We start from the raw sequence: 23,253 nt of genomic DNA on the forward strand, positions 1-23,253 counted from the left end.
GAAGGAAAATAAAGGTAAACATGCTAAGAAATTTGATTCTTCTCATAAAAATAATTACATAATGCAGTGCCTTTTTACAAATAATAAGAAACTTAAAAACAACATATGGGTATTAGACAGTGGTTGCACGTCTCATATGACTTATCAACGAGACTTATTTAAAACAATAGATAGTACATCCAGAAAACTTAACTTTGCGACGGACGAGTACACTGCAGAGATAAAAGGTAAAGGAATAGTTTCCTTTATAACTAAAAATGGCAACAGTAAGGCAATAACGCGCTTACAAGACACCTTATACGTACCGAACCTTTGCACAAACTTACTGTCCGTAAGTAAGATGACAGATGCTGGTTGTTCTGTGCTATTTACTAACAATAAAGCAACTGTAAATAACCCTAAAAATGGAATAAAACTAACGGCATATAAACAAAAAGATGGTCTTTACTATGTGAAACCAGATCAACATGAAAGGAACTATTTGGTCACTAATGATAAGGTCACAAGTTCTCCTCCGAAGGAATCAACGACTTTATCAAGTATTAATGACTGGCATAGAAAACTGGGTCACATGAACGTAAAAGATCTGAAATATGCGCGTAGACATGAAAACTTAATTGGCTTAAATTTTGATGCATCGGAAGATTTGAATGACTGTAAAGTATGCATACAAGCAAAACTCCATCGTGAACCTGCTCCACATAATAAAACAACTCAAAGAACAACAGAATGTTTACAAATCATTCACAGCGATGTGTGTGGACCTATTCAGACGCCCACCATACGCGAAAATAAATACTTTGTTACTTTTATAGATGACTACAGTCGATACTGTAGAGTTTATCTAATGAAAAATAAGAGCGAAGTACTTGAAAAATTCAAAGAGTTCAAAGAGTTAGCGGAAACACACACAGGTAACAAAATTAAGTTTTTACAATCTGACAACGGCACTGAATATGTTAATAAGCAGTTTGACACGTACTTAAAACAGTGTGGTATTCAAAGACGTCTTACCGCACTTTATACTCCACACCAAAACGGAGTTGCTGAACGTAAAAACCGTACCTTATTAGAAAAAGCAAGAGCATTGATGATAGATGCAAATGCACCATTGAAACTCTGGAGCGAGGCAGTGGCTACTTCTAATTATTTGGCAAATAGAAACATAAACAATGCCATTCAAAATCGAACACCATTCGAACGATGGGTTGGTAGAAAGCCCTGTGTAAATCATCTATATATATTTGGTAGTAAGACTTTTGTTTTGAAAAAGGGATCTAATGGTCACAAATTTGCACCTAAAGCAATTCCAGGGATGTTTGTGGGATACTCTGAAACGTCAAAAGCTTTCAGAATCTACATTCCTTCGAAAAACAAAATCATTACTTCGAAAGATATTCGAGTTATGAAATGCATGTACTACGAAGAAAACAAGTACGGAATTTCAACACTTTTTAATGAAATTGAGTCTACAGCAAAACCACAACAAACACTACAAAAGAAACTTACTATGACGCTTGATGACATTGATAAATATAACAACAATGTTGACACGAAAAATGATAACAATACAATTTTGGAAGAAAATATTCAGGAACCAACAAATATTGAAAGTGACTACGACTCACTTTCTGGTTCTTCTAATATTGAAGACCCTGTTAAAAACGGTGTCGGAGAAGCAGTAAACAGTAATGACAATGTAGAAAACGCCTCCGTTCCAATAAGGTCACTAAGAAGTAGATCAAATATCACAGGTCCTAGGCGTTATGATGATTTTATCTTAGCCGCAGCGGAAGAAATTGAAAATATTCACAAACCTACTGAACCTTCGACCTTTAAAGAAGCGATGGATTCTACTGATAAAGAAAAATGGCAAAACGCTATGCTGAGTGAAATTACTTCACTAAATGACAACCAAACTTGGGAACTGGGTAATTTACCTAAAGGACGAAAAGCCCTGCCTTGTAAATGGGTATATAAAATTAAAATGAATCCTGATGGTTCCATTGAAAGGTACAAAGCCAGACTTGTAATTAAGGGTTACTCCCAAATACCTGGTGTCGATTATGATAAGACGTTTAGCCCAGTAGTTCGTCTGACCACAGTACGAACTTTACTTGCAATTGCTGCTAAAGAAAATTTAAAATTATTGCAGTTCGATGTCTCAACTGCTTTCCTATATGGTGAAGTAAAGGAAGAGATTTATATGAAACAGCCTGAAGGCTATTCCGATAACACGAAACGAGTTTGCAAGTTGAAACGCAGCTTATATGGACTCAAGCAAGCTCCACGTTGTTGGAATTCATGTATTGCTGAGTTTTTACAAAAATCAGGATTCAGGCAGAGTGAAGCGGATCCTTGTTTATATATTAGAAATAAAGGACAAACGAAACTTTTCATCGGTCTTTACGTAGACGATGGACTTGTAGCATATAACACAAGCACAGCGGGTGATGAATTCATTAAGCAATTGCAAACCAGATTTAAAATAACAATAAAACCTGCTTCATATTTTCTTGGATTAGAAATAGACATATGCAAAGACAAGACCATTACATTATGTCAGAAGGCTTACACAAGAAAAGTTTTAGAAAAATATGCAATGTCGAATTGTAAATCAGCACCAACACCAATCATAAAAGAAACTGAGACGGAAGAGGAAGTTAATATCAATATAAACTTTCCGTATAGACAAGCAGTAGGTGCTTTGGCATATTTATCTGTAGGCACGAGACCTGATATATCATATGCTGTAGGTGTCGCTTCAAGAAAGCTTGATTCACCTACCAAAAAGGATATTATGTTGGTAAAACGTATTTTCCGTTATTTGAAAGGCACGCAACATAACGGTTTAACTTATACACGAAGATCTCCCGGTCATTTAATTTGTTATAGTGACGCAGATCATGGTGGAGATCCAGCAAGTGGGAAATCAACTTCCGGAATGATTTGCTTATTTTCTGGAGCTGCAATTAGCTGGAGAAGTCAGAAACAAGCAACTGTCTCCATCTCATCTACTGAAGCAGAGCTAATAGCAGCTAGTGAATCAGCACAAGAAATTTTGTGGCTAAATTGCCTACTTCGCCAACTTACAGAAGCCGAAAGTCCAGTATTGAAGTTAGACAATGAATCAACTGTAAAGCTCGCGCTAAATCCACGCTATGAGTACCATAAGCGTACTAAGCACATTAAACTTAAACATTTCTTCATTAGAGAATGTGTTAGCAATGGAGACTTTACAGTAGAACATGTTTCCACAGAGATACAGTTAGCCGATATGCTAACGAAACCATTGTATGGCCCTAGATTAAAAGAACTTTGCTTACAATTGGGTTTAAAGAATTTATATACATATATTCTCTAAAAACTTAAGAGGGTGTGAAGTATGTATATACTGATTACTGGCATACAAGAAGTTGCCTTAGCAACAATCTCGTTTTAAGAAATATAAGAGTTTGATTAAAAATGTCTTATACAAAAGCTATGTATTTCTGTAATATTAATAAAACCTTAAATCCTGATCTATCTTTCATATCGACTTATTAAAACTTTACAAAACAAATAGTTTTTGTACTAATAGAAATCTTCCCCCTCATTTATGAAAATAGTCTGATTGCAATGTTTTAAAGTAAACTATCTCTTCCTGTCAAAGATGACTGATTTATTTTTATGAAGCAATTTAAATTAAACATTTCAACTTTTTCAAACACTAGATAGTGACTAAGATTTTGCATTATGGTAGTATATAATAGTACTTCCAGTCAGATAACAGTTTATTATGTCCGTATATATCCTCAACGACCTACATTTGAAAAAAAATAAGATTTCTTTATTTTTGTCCAACTTGACAATTTATTTATAGTTTACTTCAAGCATTAATCATACTATAATCAGACGTGCATTATCCCCAATTATCTCTCCTGTATATTTGAAAATATTAAAATATGATAAACATAAGTATGATTTTAAATAATAAAAAAAATAAATCAGTGACACTAAAACCTTTTTTAGGTCTGGGTCTCAGATTTATTCATATGTTTCATGATCATTTATCAATCTAATAGGCAAGTAGGTGATCAGCCTGAGCCTGACACACGCTGTCAAATTTTGGGTCTAAGGCAAGCCGGTTTCCTCACGATGTTTTCCTTCACCGTTCGAGCGAATGCTAAATGCGCACATAGAAAGAAATTCCATTGTTGCACAGGGATCAAACCTACGACCTCAGGGATGAAAGTCGCACGCTGAAGCCACTAGGCCAACACTGCTCTAGACATAACTTGGGCGCTGTAAATCTTCTACGTACACGGCAAGTTTAAATACAGATGACCGTGGCCGACTCGGCTCGGAGTACACTATTAACTAGGGGAAGCCCTGTAACGGCTATATATGTATGTATATGGCAACAATTATTTACAAACAATGCAGTGCGTTTTAATACGATTGTGATAGGTTCTGTAAGGAAATAGATGAAGGACAGAATAAGTACACTGATAAGAAGGAAAAGGTATAGAAATGTTAGTCACGTGCGGTTTATGCGGAAGTCGATCTGCGGATAAATTATTAACCTATCATTCTATGATTTCTATATTGATGTTGGCTTCAATATCGCTTCAAAATCAATGGATTAGTTTAAATATAGACATAGCATCGGTACGGTGAAGGATAATGCTGATCCTGCCTATAATGAAATAAAGCCAAATAAAGCCAAAATAAATAAATTTTTGCCACATGCAAAGGACTCTTCGGGCCGGCCATACAGAGTTAGACTAATGGAAAATCCCCGTTTAGGTTGTAGGAACTGTTCACCTTCCTTCCCACACATTTTTTTTAAATACAGGCAGTCCTGGTCTTACGTCGTTTCGATTTACGTCGTTTCAAGTTACGTCGAACAATGTTTTGACACTATTCCTCAAGCATACGTCATTTGTTTCGATTTCCGGCATAGGAGAATTCACTTGTTTTGTGCAAATTTGGAGAATGCCATGAAAATTTTTGAAGAAAATGATCCTAATTTTGAGAGAAGTTCCAACGTTAATAACAAAATTTGTGCAGCCTATCAGTGTTAGGTACCGAAGATCTGTATGATAGCAATTTCATAAGTGCATAATATATAATTATTATAAGAACTTACTTTTGATAATAAAGTATGTATATCCTTTGTTATAAAAGCGGTTTTTTTTTTAATTTCGAGTCCGTGTGGATCCTAACCCTTGAGTTTTACATGTAAACATACGAAAAAATATGTCTCGACTTACGTCGCGTATTTCGAGAACCTAACATGCCGTAAGTACGAGGACTACCTGTATTTATAATTCTACAACACATGATAACTTTAAGGCATTTGTCTAAAAATTCATTGCGACAATTCAAGACATCAGCGTCCCAAGAATGATTCAACACAATTTGATTGAATCTTGTTAAGTGTGATTCAGATGTTTTCTCAGTAAAAATCAATTTTTTAATTGATACCGTATTGAAATTGTATGACACACATCACATTGATTTCTTCTAACGTATGAATCTCAGTTGAAGTTTATTAATCACTAGCTGGCCTGGCGAACATCGTACCGCCCAACAGTCGATTCTTTATTTGTTTAATATACTTATTCTGCTATTCGGGACACCGGTCTAGCTAGTAAGATAAAAAAAAGAAAGTTGATAAGACATACATTATGTCAAAAAATAAAAATTCACCTTCCCGGAACCCCTCCACTAACATTTGAACTTTATGATATGGTATTAAAGTTCAAATTGACTTTTAAGTATTATTACGAATATTTTGTATGGTAATATAGAAAAGTGTTGTTTTAAGACTTTTCACTCATTTTTTTTAAATTTTTCTCTCCGTAAGAACCATCCTCGTACTTCAAGGAATATTATAAAAAAAAATCAGACAAATCGGTCAAGCCGTTTTCATGTTATGTCATGACAACGGAAAACGGGTTTCATTTTTATATATATAGATTATCGTTTTGATATGTTTAAAAACAAGAGTAATTCTCCTTGAGATGGAAACCAAGGACCACGTGATGATAACGCGTCTTGTTTATTATCTCTATTTCGGTGTTATTTCCAATATAATAGTAGTTTCTGGGTCAAGGGAGTGCTTTAAATTATAAATAAAACCTCTATTATTCCACTTACCACAACGCTAGTATGACGAAGAATGCTATGGGGAATGTTGCCAATTGGCTTTACTTACTCTAAACTTACTGTGTAAGGTGGTACAATCGTAAGTTCGCATATTCTGCCACACACAATGGCGCGCAAATTTGTCTTTAAAGGAATTTTACATGTTACATTATTGGTTATTATATGAATCGGTCAGTTCTTATATTATTTGTATCGTACATATCATATGTTATTAAATGTATACCAACTAGTGTCTCACGCAAATAATCATTTATTGAATAATACATTTTTTTCCAAAAGTAATACACCAAGTCTATCTTTAAAGACTCTAGTCTTGAGTAGTGATTAAAAAAAACAATGGTGCGACCTCTAAGACCTTTCGTGATCTGTTTTTTCTTAATAGGCAAGTGATCCGCCTTCTGTGCCTGACACTGGCCAATTTTTTGTTCTAAAGCGTGCTGTTTCGGTGGTTTTCCTTCACCGAACGTCCATTGATGCACAAACGTGATTCGAACGCATGATTCTCGGTTGAGAGGCTCAAGCCACTAAGCCAACACTGCTAATAATTGCACAGAGTAATAATTGCATGAGCAAAATAAGTTTAATGTGTTTAATTGAGGTTGTAGTCTTTTCAAAAGTCGGCGTTACAACCCCTGGACGATGAAGACGAAGATACGAACGATCGGTCAGCGTAGTGATTGTTAGTGTTGGGCGTGCACTTCTTACCACTAAAACTGTTGATGTATGTTTGCCCAAAAATTTCTCATAACGAAAAAACATCGATCCTTAATATAAGTCAGGTATATTAAATTACCTAATATTAAAGGGACCAGTTCAAGTTTCATTAAAATGTCTTCAGTAGTATAGGAGATATGGGAAGAATTTCGGGGATTCTGGGGGGTAATAAAACTAAAAGAAAAGGATATATTGAGAGTGCAAATCTTTTTAACTTAGTTATTAAAAGAAATCGTATAATAACCGTGACCTGTGAATCAATGTCTGTAGTATTTACACAGTACATAATGGAAGTCAAGGTCTATGCCTACAATATACATAACAGAATGTACTCAGAAACTACATAGTACATATACTCTTTAAGACGAGTAAGATGTAATAGTATTATTAACAAATAAAAAACATTTATATGTATTTTTATTGCCTGGTCTGGAAATCTCTAGTTCTCTGGTCGAAATCAATCAAATCAAAATTTAAGGTTTTTTTGCCGCGCACCACCACTATGTGGAACCAGCTACCCACTGAAGTATTTCCGAACCAATTCGACATAGGGTCCTTCAAGAAAAGAGCGTACCAATTCTTAAAAGGCCGGCAACGCACTCGCGAGCCCTCCGACATTGAGAGTGTCCATGGGCAGCGGTATCATTTAACATCAGATGAGCGTCCTGCCCGTTTGCCCCGTTCTATAAAAAAAAATCGACGAACGAGAAATAGAAATTTCAAATGCTATGGATCATTTTACAATATCTATAAAACAGGTGCAATGTTTGCCAAGAGGCTTCAGCGTTGGACTCTCATCCCTATGTCAAAAAAGTCTACTTTTTTCATTCAACACCTTTTTCAGTCACCGTGACCACGCACGCTGTAAAGCACGCAAAACGACGGTTAAATTTAAAATTATGTTAAATAATTGTAAATTTATAATAATACATAACTTTAATCCGGTTAAAAAGTGTTTTCTTTAAGTAATTTAAGTCTAACCTTTACTAAAAAGGTTATACATAAAGTATCCAATAATACTGCTAATAATCTCTATTAAGGGGAAGACACTACTTACATTACTATGTAGGTTAAGAAAATTGTAAATACTGTATATTTGATTGTTATTTTGTTATTTAATGTAAATAAAACAACAAAAATATATTACAGACATCCTAATTAACTGTAAAGTGTAAAATTTCATCGGTAGTTAACAATACATGATATATTATATAAGTCGGTCATTTTGCCCTTCGCTTTGTTTATCAAAGCCATGTTTGTACGATGTGTATGTCTTCTTGAAGGTTCTTCGACTGATTTAATATGAACTGAAAATCTTTGAGTCAGAAATTATAATTTAGAATATAGTTTACTTATCTTACATTAAACTACTTGTTGGTTTCCGTATTCGTTATTTTTTCTTTCTTTTCTCCGCCAAGTTTTTTATTTTACACAATGTTTGTTAGGTGCTGCAACCATTACACCATATGCCACATGACTTCTTAAGTAATTAATAGTTATTTAATAATAATAAAATAAATTTAAAAAAAAGATTTGTCCTCTAGCAGTAGGAGGCATGATGAAATAGGAGCACGCACTTACATTCTCGTGGGAAAAAAACGTAAATCATAGTCGAAATAACTAACATCACCGCATACACGAATTCAATTACGACCACTCACCACAAGTAGCTCCCGTTCACGTTAAGCTTGATCTTATCTTAGGACTTCATAAATAAACAACTCACTTAACTTTATGTATTTCTAAACCGATTGCATCAGCAAGCCCTTGAGCCGTTTTCGCATTCTACCGGGTTCAGGGCCGAGGTCAAAACTTTTTTATCATAGTGTTTAGTACTGACATTCTGCCTTAGGCTACTTTTTCAGAACAAAACTACAATGCATATAGCTAATGTAAAATATTGCACAAATATAAGTGAAAAAAATATTAGCGCCAGTAAACTAAAATATAATATGTAACTTAACAAATATTAGGTTACATATAATATTTGTTAAGTTACATATTATATTTTAGTTAATAATTAGAAGCGCAAATCAATTGTTAGCTAACTTACACTTGTAGCCAATACATTGTAATACGCCAGTTTAGTAATAGTTGTGGTCTTTAGTTTTTATTTTTTTTTTATTTTTTATAACTAATGTTATATATTGTAATATAACATTCTCGTTTCAGAAAAACGGTCGGCTACACATAAATTCTTTATAGGCAACAGAAGGGTCACTTAGATTTAAGAACCCTTAAATAAGTCTAGTAAGTTTTTTTTAACGTCGCAACCCCACTACTCCTAATTTTATGTTGTTCTAAGGTCATGTTTTAAACGATTTAAAACGAGCTTCAAACAAAGAGTTTTATTTATTAAAACATCCCTCCAACAATCGCCACCGAACTTTACTCGCACCGAGTAGTTTTTACGAACGGGTTTTACTACAGTTTATTAATACTTAGTCGAATGGTGAAACTACAGGTCTACCTATATTTTGTTTCCAAAATATCCGTAGTTATTTGCTTTAAAAATGACAATTGGTTTCAATTACAAAAAGCTCTCGTCTCATAGCAAATTCGTTTATAATAACTTATGTTTTTCAAATGTACCATGGCCTGTCGTTTATGACCTTTCTACAAGGCAATCAGCTAAGTCCATAGTAAATACTTAACTCTGAGAAGGAACTTATAAATAATTTGATAATAATCTTTTTAGATAAATCACGGAATGACAGTCATTTATATTGTAATGTTTACTATTTTAAACTTAGTGTCGTCATAAACGTTTATAATATGTAGGAATGTGGGATATAGGATATGCAATATTGTTTATGGCCAAGAGCGAGTTGGTAAGCCGGCTTTCTCTCGATTTTTTCCTCCACCGAAAGGGCAAATGTTAATTGTGTGTAGTGCGAAACTGGGGTTTCTACGCTGGAAATATAACACTGCCAATTTAAACGAACCTCAATTTTTTTACTGAATAAACGAAACTGGCTTAGATTTTAAAGAGAAATAATTTTTGGATCATATAGATACATCATTCTAGCTAGGTTATTAAATATTATATATAACTACGTTATTTCTTTATATTGTCTGGAGTGGGGAATAATTTATTATTAATTCTATAATAATAATGACTTTGGCCTCAGGTTAAATCTGTTTTTTATAGACTAGTCTAGCCTTCAGTGACATATGGTTGATTATTTTTATCTTAAATATGTTGGTTTCACCACTATGTTTATTGTTTACATACGTATGAGCAAGTGTTAATTGCGCACAGAGAGCGAAAAATATATTGGTGCATAGATGTGAATCGAGCATAAATGACCTCAGAATTGTGTTCCGCACGTTCGATTCACTAGTCCAACATTGCTATAATTCCGTGACAATACAAAAAAGTAATAAGCAAATAAAATACTTAGCAAAATTAACTTTAGTTTTATAGTACGCTTGACTTAAGATTTTTTAACATTATTTTTAAATTGTTTTGGAATTTTACGTAAGTTGTTGAGTGCGCACTAATATTATTATTATTTAATTAACACACTGGCAGCTTTTAATAAGCTGATGCGCGTGTATTAAGGGATTTGGAGAAACTTGTCCAGTCTATTTTTAAAGGTGTTCACAGATGGTGCACTGATCACACTTTCCGGAAGCCTATTCCAGTCGGCCACTACACGGTTTGGGAGAAAGTTCTTTAGGGAATTTGTGTTGTGTTGAGTGGTCTTAAGTTTTAAAGAACTACCCCTCAAATGCGTATTTTCACTTAAAATGAAGAGCTTCTCAATTCCTGGAACATTATAGTGGCCAGTGAGGATTTTATAGGTTTCAATGAGATTTCCTCGTAATCTCCTACTTCCTAAATCAGTAAGGTCAAGAGCTTTCAGACGCTCATTATAAGATTTCTTCCTGAATGACCTGATCATTTTCGTGGCTTTTCTTTGAACCCTTTCAAGCAAACTAATATCCTTTATGAAATAAGGATCCCAAATGCTGTAGGCATACTCTAATAGTGGTCTAATGTAACATTTATATATCTTTAAGAGTGTTCTTGGTGACAGGCATTTGAATGATTTTCTCACTAAATAGAGCATGGAATTAGCCTTTTTCACTATATTCATAATGTGACATTCCCACTTCAAATCACAACTGATGGTAACACCCAAGTCTTTTTGCGTGAATACTGGAATTAACTGCTGTTGACCTAGGCGATAAGTAATGTGCGGATTTTTCTTTCCTATGTGCAATATTGTGCACTTATTAACATTTAGTGACAGAAGCCACTGCTTGGTCCAATCAAAAATATCATCCAAACCACCCTGTATTGCTTGAGATTGGGAGAGTGGATTTCCAAAAAATTTTATGTCGTCGGCAAAGATCGAATGTGAAATCTGTAGTGAGTTCTTCAGATCGGTCATGTAAAGAATAAAAAGTAAAGGGCCAAGTACTGATCCTTGAGGAACGCCACTTAGTACTTGTCGAGGCAAGGACAGTACATCTCCAATGCGAACTCGAAAATATCTTTCCGTAAGGTAATTCGTAATCCAAGCTAATATTTTTCCTCGGATCCCTAAGTGCTCTAACTTGCATAAAAGTCGGCGAACTGGGACACGGTCAAAAGCTTTTTCAAAATCTAGGTAGATTATATCTATAGGATCACCCCGGTCGAAACTTCTTACCCATTGATTCAGGCACATGAGAAGGTTAGTTGCGACAGATCGTCCTGGTACAAATCCATGCTGTTCGCAGGGTATTATATTTTCATCGAAAAGGAATTTCCTTAATTTCTCAGCTATAATCTTCTCCATACATTTGGATAATATACACGTAAGACTTATAGGTCGATAGTTGGAGGCTGATAATTTGTTACCTTTCTTAAATATTGGCACAACAACAGCAGATTTCCAATCGGACGGTACAAGGCCTGTGTTTAGCGATGCATTCATAATTTTGGCTATGTTATCTGCGAGTGATTTGCCACATTTTTTTAATAGTATGGATGGAATGCCGTCTGGTCCTGACGCTGTTGTGTCGTCAAATGTATCTAGGGATTTTAAAACCATTTCACTCGTAATCGAGAAAGCATCAAAGGAAGCTTCAGTCCTGGAAAGTTTGATGTTCGGTATTGGTCCATCAGGTTCTGGGGAGTAATTTAACTCAAAGTTATCAGCAAACATTTCCGCTATCATTGATGGCTCAACAACAAGTTCATCTACCTCATTTTTTAAAACCGATGGAATTCCTGTTTTAGAGCTGAATTGTTTTCTAATGTATGCATAAAAAGATTTTGAGGAGGTATCAATGACATTTGATTCAAATTCACTTCGTCGTTTTCTTGTAAGTTTAATTATCAAATTATTTATATATCTGTATCTTTTGTACATGCTATCAGTCCTGGCTATTCTGTATAAACGCCATAGTTCTTTTTTCTTCTTAGTTAGATGTAATATTTCGTGATTTATCCACGGCTTTTGTAGGTTTTTATTCTTGCTTTTAGTTTTAAGAGGTATAGATTTTTTAATTGCGTGTTGGATTTGATCTTTAAAGTTGATCCACAGATCATCTGATGAGCACCCTTGAATAATCAATGAATCAAGTTGGTTATTTAAACTAATATAATCAGCTTTATAGAAATCATATTGGGTCTCTTTTTTAGACTTAACTTCAGTACCAATAATTTGTAGAGAGACCGTGAGTACCAAATGGTCACTTCTTCCAACTGGAGGATAATAACGTACCTCACTTATAAGAGTATCGTCATTGCAAAGTACAAGGTCTAACGTTGACTCCTCGTCGTTTCTTTTTCTTGTGATTTGGTTTACGAATTGATTTAAATTGCTGTTAGAGAACATATTAAAGAAAGATTCACTTACTTTGTCTAGTTTTTTTACTTGGTTAAGAGGCCATTTTAAGTGTGGTAAATTGAAATCACCTATTATAAGTACCGTGTTCTCAAAGGACGCTTTATCGATTGTATCAAAAAGGACTTGGTCGGATTCTTGCATAGTGCAGGATGGAGGGCGGTACACACAAGCTAACAGAATTTTTATTCCTTTATATTCGACATCTAGCCATAGAGCCTCAACACGTGGATCGTGGTAGTTTTTATTTACTTTGGTATAAATCTTTATGTTATTCGTTTCATATGCGGCATATATCAGAACTCCACCTCCGGGTCTATTCGCTCTATCTAGTCTATATAGGGTATAATGAGGTATATTAATTAGACTATCAGTCAATTTACTGTGTAAATGAGTTTCAGTTATCATTATCAAAGAAGGTTTGTGCGTTTGAACTTCAATAAGAAAAAGATCGAATTTTGCCGTTATGGATGCTAAGTTAGTGTATAAAATATTAAGTTCGGTTATATGAGGTAAAGCTAGTTTTTTGTAATTGTTGTAATTTTTGGTATGTTGTTAACATATTTTATAGTGAGATCTTTTTCACCCTTTTCGATCCTTAGGGCAAGTTCGTCTCGCAGACCTTTTAGCTGATCTCTTTGGTACGGGGTCATATCTGAATAAACTCTAACGGGTTTACCAATTTTACTCTTGTTTTTTAAAATATCGGTAGCGACGCGTTTATTCTCGAAGACGACTTTTATCGGACGTGGCTGTGAGGGGTTAACGACTGCCGGTTTACCTAAGCGAAATACATGCACTATCTTGGGGTCAGGGATTGGTATTGGATTGAAGACGTCAGCTATCTTAGCTTTGTCGTAATCCTTTCTTTCCTCTGAAGAACATGATTTTAATTCCGGTATACCAAACACAATAACATTGCAACTGCGCTTCTTTCTCTCCTCTATTTCATTTATAACAGTATCCAAGTTGACAATGGACGGTTGAGTGGTCTTCAGAACCTCGACCTCTTGTTGGAGCTCAGTAACCAATCTACGCAACTCTGGAACTTGTCTTAAACCGGTCTCACAGTCATTACAAAGATACGATAGTTTGTGCGTCTGAAGTCCAAAGACACGCAGTTCGGTCGCAGAAAGACCGTTGCATTTGTTACAAATGAGTCGGCAACACCCTTTGCAAGTTACTTTGACATTTTTCTCGTCCATTTTAGCAAGACACTTAAAACATTGAGACATGATGGGACTTTTTAATGTCAATATATTTATTTTATTTTATTTTTTTCTTTGTTTTTTGAGGGTAGGTCTTTTACAGCACTTTTAAATTACTAATTTTTAGAGTGTTACACAACAAATAGCTATGTTTCCAATAGTTCTAGCACAAGTTAAAAGTTTTCTCCAAATCACATACACTTTTCACTACAATCGCGCGTATACAACCATATAATTAGATTAAAAAAAACACAGGAGCTGCGTAATACGATGTTGACAGGTTGACGACGCGGCGAGACTATCAAATAATACTACTACTATCAAATAATACTAATAATATTACTAGATAATAGCTTCACAATTTTCTAGTAAATTATTATTTGGTTTTATTATTAATTCAAAGCATGATTGTCGTAAAGTAATTCGTTGTTGTTACTACGCTTAGTAGCCAAATTATATGTATCTAGTTACTCCGATATTTTATGACCTAATATAATATATGTAATTATAAAGCAGGGCCATATCAGCCTACAAAATATCTATGGAGTAACGCTTGAATGCCGACCCTTATTTCCTAAACACTAACTCCCATTGCACAGGTCTTATATTATATATTAAAATTATAACTTACCAAATCCCAAAATACACTTTTATTTGTATGTTAATATATAGTCTGTATAACCTGTTTACGTCTTTATCGTCACTTAAACACCAATTAACAAAATGGCGGGAAAATAATACACCTAAAACGTGCTGTCACAGCAAAGCGATGATACAATCTGATAATCAGACGCAACGCGTTCGACGTGTTTTGTATAGCGTAAACAAACTACATATTAATTTGGTAAGATAATTTGACTCTTTATTTAACTTCTGGAGTGGGAGGCCTTTGCTAAAAGGCATAAAGAATACGCGACATAATTTAACGGCTTAATTTTAGTATATTAATATTAAGTGTAATTGTAAATAGATCAAAGGTGTAGATACATCTCTTGTTAATGTAATTGTTGTGTATTTATATTATTATTATGTTGATGCTAATATTCTGTCAGCCAATTTAGCTTAGATTTAAAGAAAAATATGTCGGTACCAGGTTTCCTGCAAGATTAAATAAAATGTTTCATCCTTACCCCACGAACATAAACGTTCCAGTAGCAGAATGATTAATACACTATTCCATCAGAAAACAGAGGTATCTCCTCATGTACTTTTCCTACAAAATAAGTAAGTACTTATCTTTTTTTATTATCATACTCATGTCACATGACGGGTGGGAAAGAAACCCTAGTGCCTAAATTAGCTAAATGCTACAATTTAATATATATCTACAATAAATTTTCTATCGATATGAATTATTCTCTTTAATTTTCCATTATTTTGTAGGATATTATCTAAATAAATACATCTTGACAAGACAATCCGGTTTCCTTACAATATTTTCTTTCATCGTACATTTCCGTATGAGATTACGCAGAACAGAATAAACAATTGTTGTAATAAACCTTAAAAAAATATTTGTCTTATAACGTAATAAAACAATGCATATTTTGATTAAGTCTTTATTTATGACAAGTTAAAATATCTTACAAAGAGCCATAGCGTGGCGAATGAATGGCAGTTTTTAAGAGATTACGCTGCACTTACCGTGACTGACTTAGCCTATTATCTTTTTCAAAACTAGCAACGTTTCCACGTTGACCAAACGAGTTTTATCAATTACAGTATAATTAAAAGCTATTTACAAAAGTCAGTAAAATGTAATTTCTTACAATTTCACTAGAGATCGAGTATCAAAAAATATCATATACAAAACTACACTACAGATAAAACATTGAAATCAGTGTCGTTAATACTTATATGTAGATTATACTTTTTATATCATATCCTTGTACTTTAAATCTGAACCGATTTCACAAATAATAACCAAATTTTATATTGTATCCTTATTAATCTACAGTATTAATGACGTCGATATCAAGTTTTCGTACCACATAATTCCCTTAATCTGCTAAACTGGCGCAATAATGAAAGAACAACATGAAATTGACTTTCGTCGTTAGTGGTTATAGTTATTCGATCATACTTTGTTAGATTGGCAACATTTGGAAATCGGTTTTACACAGTAGCCCTGCTGGTCTAGAGTAACAAACTACAAGTACAAAAGCCAAGTACTAACTTATTTTATTTGAATACATTTCTATTAAATCTTCATATTCATCTCTCGAAATAAATATTGACCATCTCAAAATGTTTATTAAAATATAAACTTAAACAACAAATAATAATACTAATTCCCATTAACAGGTGCAAATAGTGAAATCCATTCCCTTTGGTATAGGCATATAGAGTAACAAAGCCTTTTATCTTATATGTAAAGTTAAAATAAAAATATATAGTTTTCACGGTCCCTCCTATAGCATGTGTTTTTAAGCTATTGCACAGATTTTATCACGGGCTTTGAGCGCGGCGACTGAATCAAGAAATTCCGTAACGAAAATGAAAACCTAACACACGATGACTTAATATAGGTGCGGCCAATACGCGTTAGAGCGGGACAGAACGCATACTACGTCTCACATCGGTCTGGCGTGATCAGTGACGTAGCGCAGGTGCGTTAGAATGGGACAGAACGCATACTTCGTATTCACATCTCTCTGACGAGATGCGTGACAGCGTAAGGGCGGCCGGTGCAGCCGGTATGCGTTAGAGCGAGACAGGCTATATAGGCGTGTTAGTCTCAGTCTGGTAGAGTGGTAGATTGAATTAATATCAGAGAATAGAAAATACTGCGTAAATAAAAAATAAATAAATAAACAAATGATAAAAAATGCTATGCAATAGCTTTATCGCGGCAGTCCCCGAGTGCCACACGTTCTTTTGTTGGAAACACATCTTGGTCAAAACCGATTAATAACACCGGCTGCTAATACTTGTCGCTTTGCCCTTATAAAATTTGCACACCATGATGGTTTTATACAAAAATAATCTTTAAGTTTTAAAGTGTACATTATTTTAAATTAAATTTTTGTTTAACAATTATTATAATTATTACAAAAAAATAAGAGTTTTTTGAATTATTACATGAAAAAATTATTTTAAAATAAATTCATAAAAAAATCTTGATTCATTACTCACTTTACCCTCATAATCAGCAATTGATGAAGTATATGATTGTAATCTGGCTTTTGCTGAAATTTTACACTGTTTATGGGATATTGTACTTAAATGAGTTGACACATCTTGCCAACAATTAACTATTATATTGCAAAACCCACAGTGATAGTGATTAGAGGGTAGCTGAAAAAAAAAGTTAAAAACCCATAGAGTACAGAAAGTATTATTTTACAATCCTATCCATCTGTGTAAGTATAAAATAGGGATATCTTTTCTCATCACTAATCACCATTGAAATGCAATGGCTAAAATTAAAACCAATCAAACAGTCAAATTGAATTTTTTGCTGAAAAAATTATGACATTAATATTAAAAAGTAAAAATCTTACTCACTTGTCGTATAAATTCATCTTTTACATTGATCACAACTTTCATATAAGTTAACACGTCAAGATGATCTTTTGATTTTGTATGCGGCAACCACTCGTCTTCATGAAGATACAAATCACAACATAGACATTTATACATATTCACTTCTGGAATGCTAGTGAGCAAGATAAAACTCAGTACATTCATGCAAATTTCATTATTTATAATGTGATCTTTGAAAATACCAGTTTTTACTGTTACTAATGTTTGGATGAATACACTTAAAGGTATAGTTTCAATTTTAGTTTTATTTGCTTCAACTTGTGATTTATGTGCATTTGAATGTATATGATCTACCATATCTTTTAAGGAAAATGAAACTTGTATTTTACATATTTCACAAGAAACTAAATTCTGATCCGGTAAATGTTTAAAGTTGTTTTTGTTTGCATAGTTTTCTTCTTCATTTATTTGAGGAGTTAAATTTAATAGTGTATCACTTTCTTGTTTTGTCTTTGGTTTATCTTTAAGGTTGTCCATGTGTTGTGTAAAAATATGACCTTTTACAGTATCGTAATCAAAAGATAAATTTATAGAACATTTCTTACATGTCACCTGCTTAGTTTCAAAATTGATATTAATATAATTTTTCTGAAACTGTTTTAATGAATTTATAAGTGTTCTGTCAGTCAGTTGTGTCTGGCAAGAATCATTTTCAACTTGTTTGGAATTTTCTTTTGGGCCTGACTCATTAATCTTTTTCTCATGTTGACCTATATGTTCTTCAATTGAAATATAATTAAAATCAACTTTTGTGGAACATAGTCTACACATCGCTATCGTTTTAGTAAAGTTAATTTCAATATGATTATTCTGGAATCTTTCTAAAGCATCTACAATCATATTATGTTGAAGTTTAGTTGAATTTTTTTCAGGCTTATTGAGTGAGACCAGGGGAGAATTAAGTGTTGAGTTCTGTTGAGGCACCTCATTTGCCATTTCCTCAAATTCTTCTTTAATGTTTTCATTTCCAGTCTCTATGTTTGATGGCTTTAAAGTTTTATTTTGTTCAACTGGAGTTTTGTTTTTATATCCCTGGTTCTTTGATTTTTGAATACGCATTTTATGTAGTTTAAGAATATTTTTATGGTGTGCACTAGTCAAATGTGCATTTATTTCAAATGAAGCAATAACCCAATCGCATAAAATGCACCATTTCCCGGGTCCCTCATATTTTATTATAATATAGTTATTAGCATCGAGAACTTTACAAATAATTTCTTCTTCTTCTTTTAAATTAAATACAGTGTTTTCAATTGCGTAAGCATTTGTTTCGACTGTATTATTTACAATTTCTTCAGGATGATCAGATTTTTCATCTGTATATATAGTTTTTTTTAACTCAGACAATGGTATAGGAAAATTTATTTCCACATCTTCATTTTGCATATTTAAGAGATCTGTTTGAATATCCAAAGGTATAGCTTTTTCTTTACTAGCAAGTTCAGGAATATCAATTTTTTGTTGAACTTCATTTTCTTTAGCTGATATTTCTTCACCACTGTTTTGATCATCAACGAGTTTAGCTGCTTGCATTTGACATTTTAAATACATATCTATATGTTGTGAAGCATCAAAATGTGTATTAACTGGCAAGGCTTCTTGAGAATTGCAGGTAATACAATGAAAAGATTCCTCATCTACCTGTAACCCAAACAATACATATTTATTAAAAAATAATGATTATATTAATCTATCTATCTTCTAATATACTACATAAATAAAAAACAGAACAAACAAAACATGGCATGTCATAATTAAGTTAATAGGCTATTTCTCCATCACATTCCAGTAAACTGATCAAACTGACATTTAAATTGATAATAATTGTTTGATATCTTACATTTACAGAAAGTAAAGTTTAAATATGTATTAGGAATGGTAAAATTCTCTTGTAGAAAGAAAATTCAATCTTAATTTTCTTAATCTTAGTGGATTAGTAAAGGGTACAGTTTTTGGCATAAAAGTTGGTAAGAGTATTTTTTAGGGCTTGCACTATTCTTTCACCTTCTCATTAATACTTTTTTTACAAGATGATACCAATAATTAGCCACAAGAGTGCCTACAACATTTCAAATACTTATTTATAAACAGTAAAAACTTGGCTCTTTTTAAAAGAAGTTATTTTGCAAAAATTAGGTTAATTTTAATTTAAACATACAAGAATAAAAAGTCTTACCAGACGGAAAATATTTTTGTTCTGAAATTCAATATTACTTTGCATAAAGTTTATATGATGTATGGGATCTTTTAAGTGTTCTGAAACATCTTCATACTCATTATTACAAAGAATGCATGTGCTATCACACAAACCTTCCCAGGCTTCATTATCAATGTATACATCGTCAAAGGCAATTAAAACATTTCCATATCTTTTTATGAACTGGTCTTTTTTGTTTGCAACATGTTGCATTTCCACAATATGTAATCTTACTTTAGCTTTGGTTTTCAAGACTATACTACAAAATTCACAGAAATACCATAGTTTGATCTGAAATAAGTAAAACAATTATTAAATATTTCTTTGTTTAATCCTGACTCAACTACTACTTTTACTAACTAGTTTTTAAGTGACACAATATAAGTATTTCACAATAACATACAATATTTTAAATGAAAATAGAATTTATATTGCAAAAATTAACAACACATTTTTTTATAATAGAAGTTGTGTGTGTAGAGTAGCATTTAACAAAATTGTATTAATACAGTACTTTTTTAATGCCATCATCTTTAGACTCATATATTGTCTTCCCCAATTGCTGTTCATGAGAATCTGTTATAATATGTTTAATTGTATCTTCTTCTGTCAAAAAACGATTTTCGCAAACTAAACAATAAAAATCAATATGACCAGACAAGATTGTGTGTTTACTGAAAAAGGGGGCCATCTTGTCATCAGTGACTCTGAAAAACACAATTTTTCTTATAATTATTACTTTATTTTATATTAAGCTTACTTAAAATTAAGAATAATTTTGTTATCATTGCTTAAATCTCAGATCGACTTCAACATAGCTACCTTCTTTTCTTTTTTGACTTTATCATTCTAACGATCACCTAATCAGTGTACATACTTGACATTGTTGATTGTCCATTGAATATTGATACCTACGTAATATTGTGACATAAATTGACAAATTATAAGAATTAAGAACCATTACTGAAACGTTAAATAAGTTACATATTTTCTGCAGTGCATTCAATCTTAATTGATTAAAAGTGTAAACAAACCTTATAAAGTGAAGACATACTATATATGTATAGACTATAGGTATTTTTTGAACTTATATTTATATAATAAATGGCTTTAAAGGATTTATAATAAAATAATTATTTATCAAAATCCATTTTTAAAAATATTAATTTTTATACGGCAGAAAAGTGACACAAAACTACCACAGATTAGTCGTAACTACTACAGAGTACAGAGCATAATGCGACTCAGTGGCGCACAATGCCAAATTATGCTGAAGCTTAAAGGCCGGGTTATACTACAGCCACGCCGCGTGTCGCAACGCGTGGGATTGCGATCGGTTACATACATTTAGTATGAACGTGGTTATATTAAACCAGCCCCGCGTATCGCCGAGTGAGCTGACGCCACGCACATCGCTCGATTTCGATCGGCGTGGGCTCGGTAGTGGGGGAAGTGTCCCGTTGGCTCGCTCTGCGCTAGTATAATCGCCACGTGGCTACGCGCATTTGTTCTAGGAGTAACGCTCGCTCTAGGAGTAACGCTCGATAGCGACATGTCTTTCCGTAAACATGTAGCCGCCGTTCGCAAGAAGGCCTCTTTCGTCCTCTCTCGCCTCTATTTCCTCCTAAACAAAAGGAGTAACATGTCCCTTAGACACAAGGTGACTTTGTACAAGGCCTGCATCCGACCGTGCATGACATACGCTAGCGTAGTATTTGCGCATTGTGCCCCCTCCTACATCCACCGGCTACAGGCGCTTCAGATGCGATTCATGAGAGTCGCGACCGGGGCGCCCCTCTATGTGAGAAACGTCGATCTCCACCACGACCTGGAGCTCCCTACCATGGCCCAATGGATGAAGTTGGCGTCCGCACGCCACTTCGACAAGGCTAAACACCATCCCAACCCTTTGGTGCGTAAAAGCATCAACTATTATCCTTTCCCGCCGGCTAAAAAATGTCATAGGAGGCCCCGACACACACTAACGGATCCGGATAATCCAATTACTGTAGCAAACAATAAATTAAAAGCCGCCCGCGCGGCAAATAATAACAATCAAAGTATTCAGACACAGATTAGGGTTAAAAACCGCCTTCACCGGGGAAGGCGAGGACCTTTATTTCGCACTTCGCTCACTCCAGTGAGTTTCCGTCCTGCCCTTCAGGCGATTGACCACCCCGTGACGGCCCAAGCCGAGGTTCGAGTCTCACAGGAGACGCCCTTGCGCTAGTCGCGGGAAAAACGCTCATTCTGGTCGAGCTACGCTCGCCAAAACAGCCCGAGCTGACCTGTCAAGGCCCTAAAGGCCAACAGCGAGATCCCTTTCAAAAAAAAAAAAAAAAAACGCGTATTTGCGCATTCCGGCGTGTTGACGAGCAAGCAAGCAGACATCTACCACATTTTAGAGCGCGCGCAAGATGTCCGCTAACGAACTTATTGAACTAGTGAGAGACTATAAATTTTTATATGATCCTAAAAATAAAGATTACAAAGACCATTTGATAAGAACAGCAGCGTGGGAAGAAATAGGCCAACAATTTTTTTTCTTCTTGAGTTGGCTTAACATAAATAGGCAGGCAATATCTTCTTCAAGATCCGTATCTGAGTCGGAAGAGAACATTGTAAATAGATGCGGACGTTTACACGGTCACCACTGAACTGACACAAAAATGAATCAGCACGCGCGGCGACACGACACTGTAGTATAATCACCAGCCCGTGCGTCAGGCAGCGTTGCGACACGCGGCGCGGCTGTAGTATAACCCGGCCTTAATTGGAACGTGAACACATCGTCGCATTTGATGGAACCTATAAGAAAAGCAGTGGGCCCATTCTCCCTTAGGGGTCTCTCTATGGCATTTTCGTACGCTTTCACCGCATCTTCCGGGCTCGTAAAGCGTATACCTACCTCGAATTTTATCTTTAGTTCTTGCGAATAAATGAAAGTCGCAGGGCACCAGGTCAGGACTGTATGGCGGATGACTCATTATCTCGATACCTGCCATAGTCAAATATACAACAGTCCATTTTGCGGAGTGCACTGAAGCATTGTCGAGGTGAAGGAGAATCCTGCTTCGAGGGCGCTGCTGTCTAATTTTTTCCAAGACAATAGGCAAATAGCGATTGACATACCAGAACGTAGGAACTGTCCTCCCATCTTCTAGCACAACTGTCGCGAAATGACCTTTGCGACCAAAGAATGAGGCAATCATCTTTTTTCTTTAGTTGGCTGATCCTCGAAAGGAAACCAAAAGACAAACAGCTCAGTGGGTGTTTCCTTTCAGTTAACATTTTCAGTGTTCATCCTCACTTTTACCATTAGAACAAACTATAAATAATTATGTAAATATTCATTAAATTGATTTTATATCATGTACTTAATACATTCCCTTTACGCATAAGGAAAAAGGGGGTAAAAAAATGGACCAAAAAATGGACTGGCCAGATCCTCATAATTATTCCTTGACCCTTTCTTAACTCAAATCCGTTGGCGAAATTCGTTACTCAAAGTTTGTATACTCAACTACCTTTAGCGCCTAGTTAATAACTTGTAACATGCTTCTAAAATAACGTCTTTGCCTCTCCTTCTCAG

General features: G+C 34.4%; 2 protein-coding genes across 3 annotated transcripts in view; both read right to left on the reverse strand.

Moving 5' to 3' along the window:
- LOC125063119 (protein phosphatase PP2A 55 kDa regulatory subunit) overlaps positions 1-14,686 on the reverse strand; it is a 33,951-nt gene extending 19,265 nt beyond the window's left edge. Inside the window, exon 1 of the mRNA XM_047669340.1 lies at positions 14,550-14,686. The gene's annotated coding sequence lies outside the window, so the exon portion shown is untranslated. The remainder of the gene's footprint in view (positions 1-14,549) is intronic.
- Positions 14,687-15,463: 777 nt separating this feature from the next.
- On the reverse strand, positions 15,464-20,756 carry LOC125063713. 2 transcript variants are annotated; one of them, XM_047670294.1, is made up of 6 exons: positions 20,696-20,756; positions 20,176-20,368; positions 19,641-19,952; positions 17,426-19,105; positions 16,996-17,215; positions 15,464-16,313 (listed from the first exon to the last, which is right to left on the reverse strand). In XM_047670294.1, exons 2-5 carry the CDS (start codon positions 20,350-20,352, stop codon positions 17,009-17,011), a joined length of 2,376 nt encoding a protein of 791 aa, XP_047526250.1. In that variant the 5' UTR covers positions 20,353-20,368; positions 20,696-20,756; the 3' UTR covers positions 15,464-16,313; positions 16,996-17,008. The 2 variants fall into 2 exon arrangements, with proteins under 2 accessions (XP_047526250.1, XP_047526249.1); XM_047670293.1 differs by lacking the exon at positions 20,696-20,756 and adding an exon at positions 20,484-20,608.
- Between the last annotated feature and the right edge of the window lie 2,497 nt (positions 20,757-23,253).

The sequence above is a fragment of the Pieris napi genome, chromosome 3 (genome assembly GCF_905475465.1).
Source record: "Pieris napi chromosome 3, ilPieNapi1.2, whole genome shotgun sequence".
NCBI lineage: Eukaryota > Metazoa > Arthropoda > Insecta > Lepidoptera > Pieridae > Pieris > Pieris napi.

Coding starts and splice junctions, on each gene's coding strand:
- LOC125063713 (XM_047670293.1), bottom strand. CDS start 20,509: ATGATAAAGTCAAAAAAGAAAAGAAG. Junction 20,369..20,483: donor AAGTCAAAAAAGAAAAGAAG/GTAGCTATGTTG, acceptor TGTGTTTTTCAG/AGTCACTGATGACAAGATGG. Junction 19,953..20,175: donor AAGATGATGGCATTAAAAAA/GTACTGTATTAA, acceptor TACTTATTTCAG/ATCAAACTATGGTATTTCTG.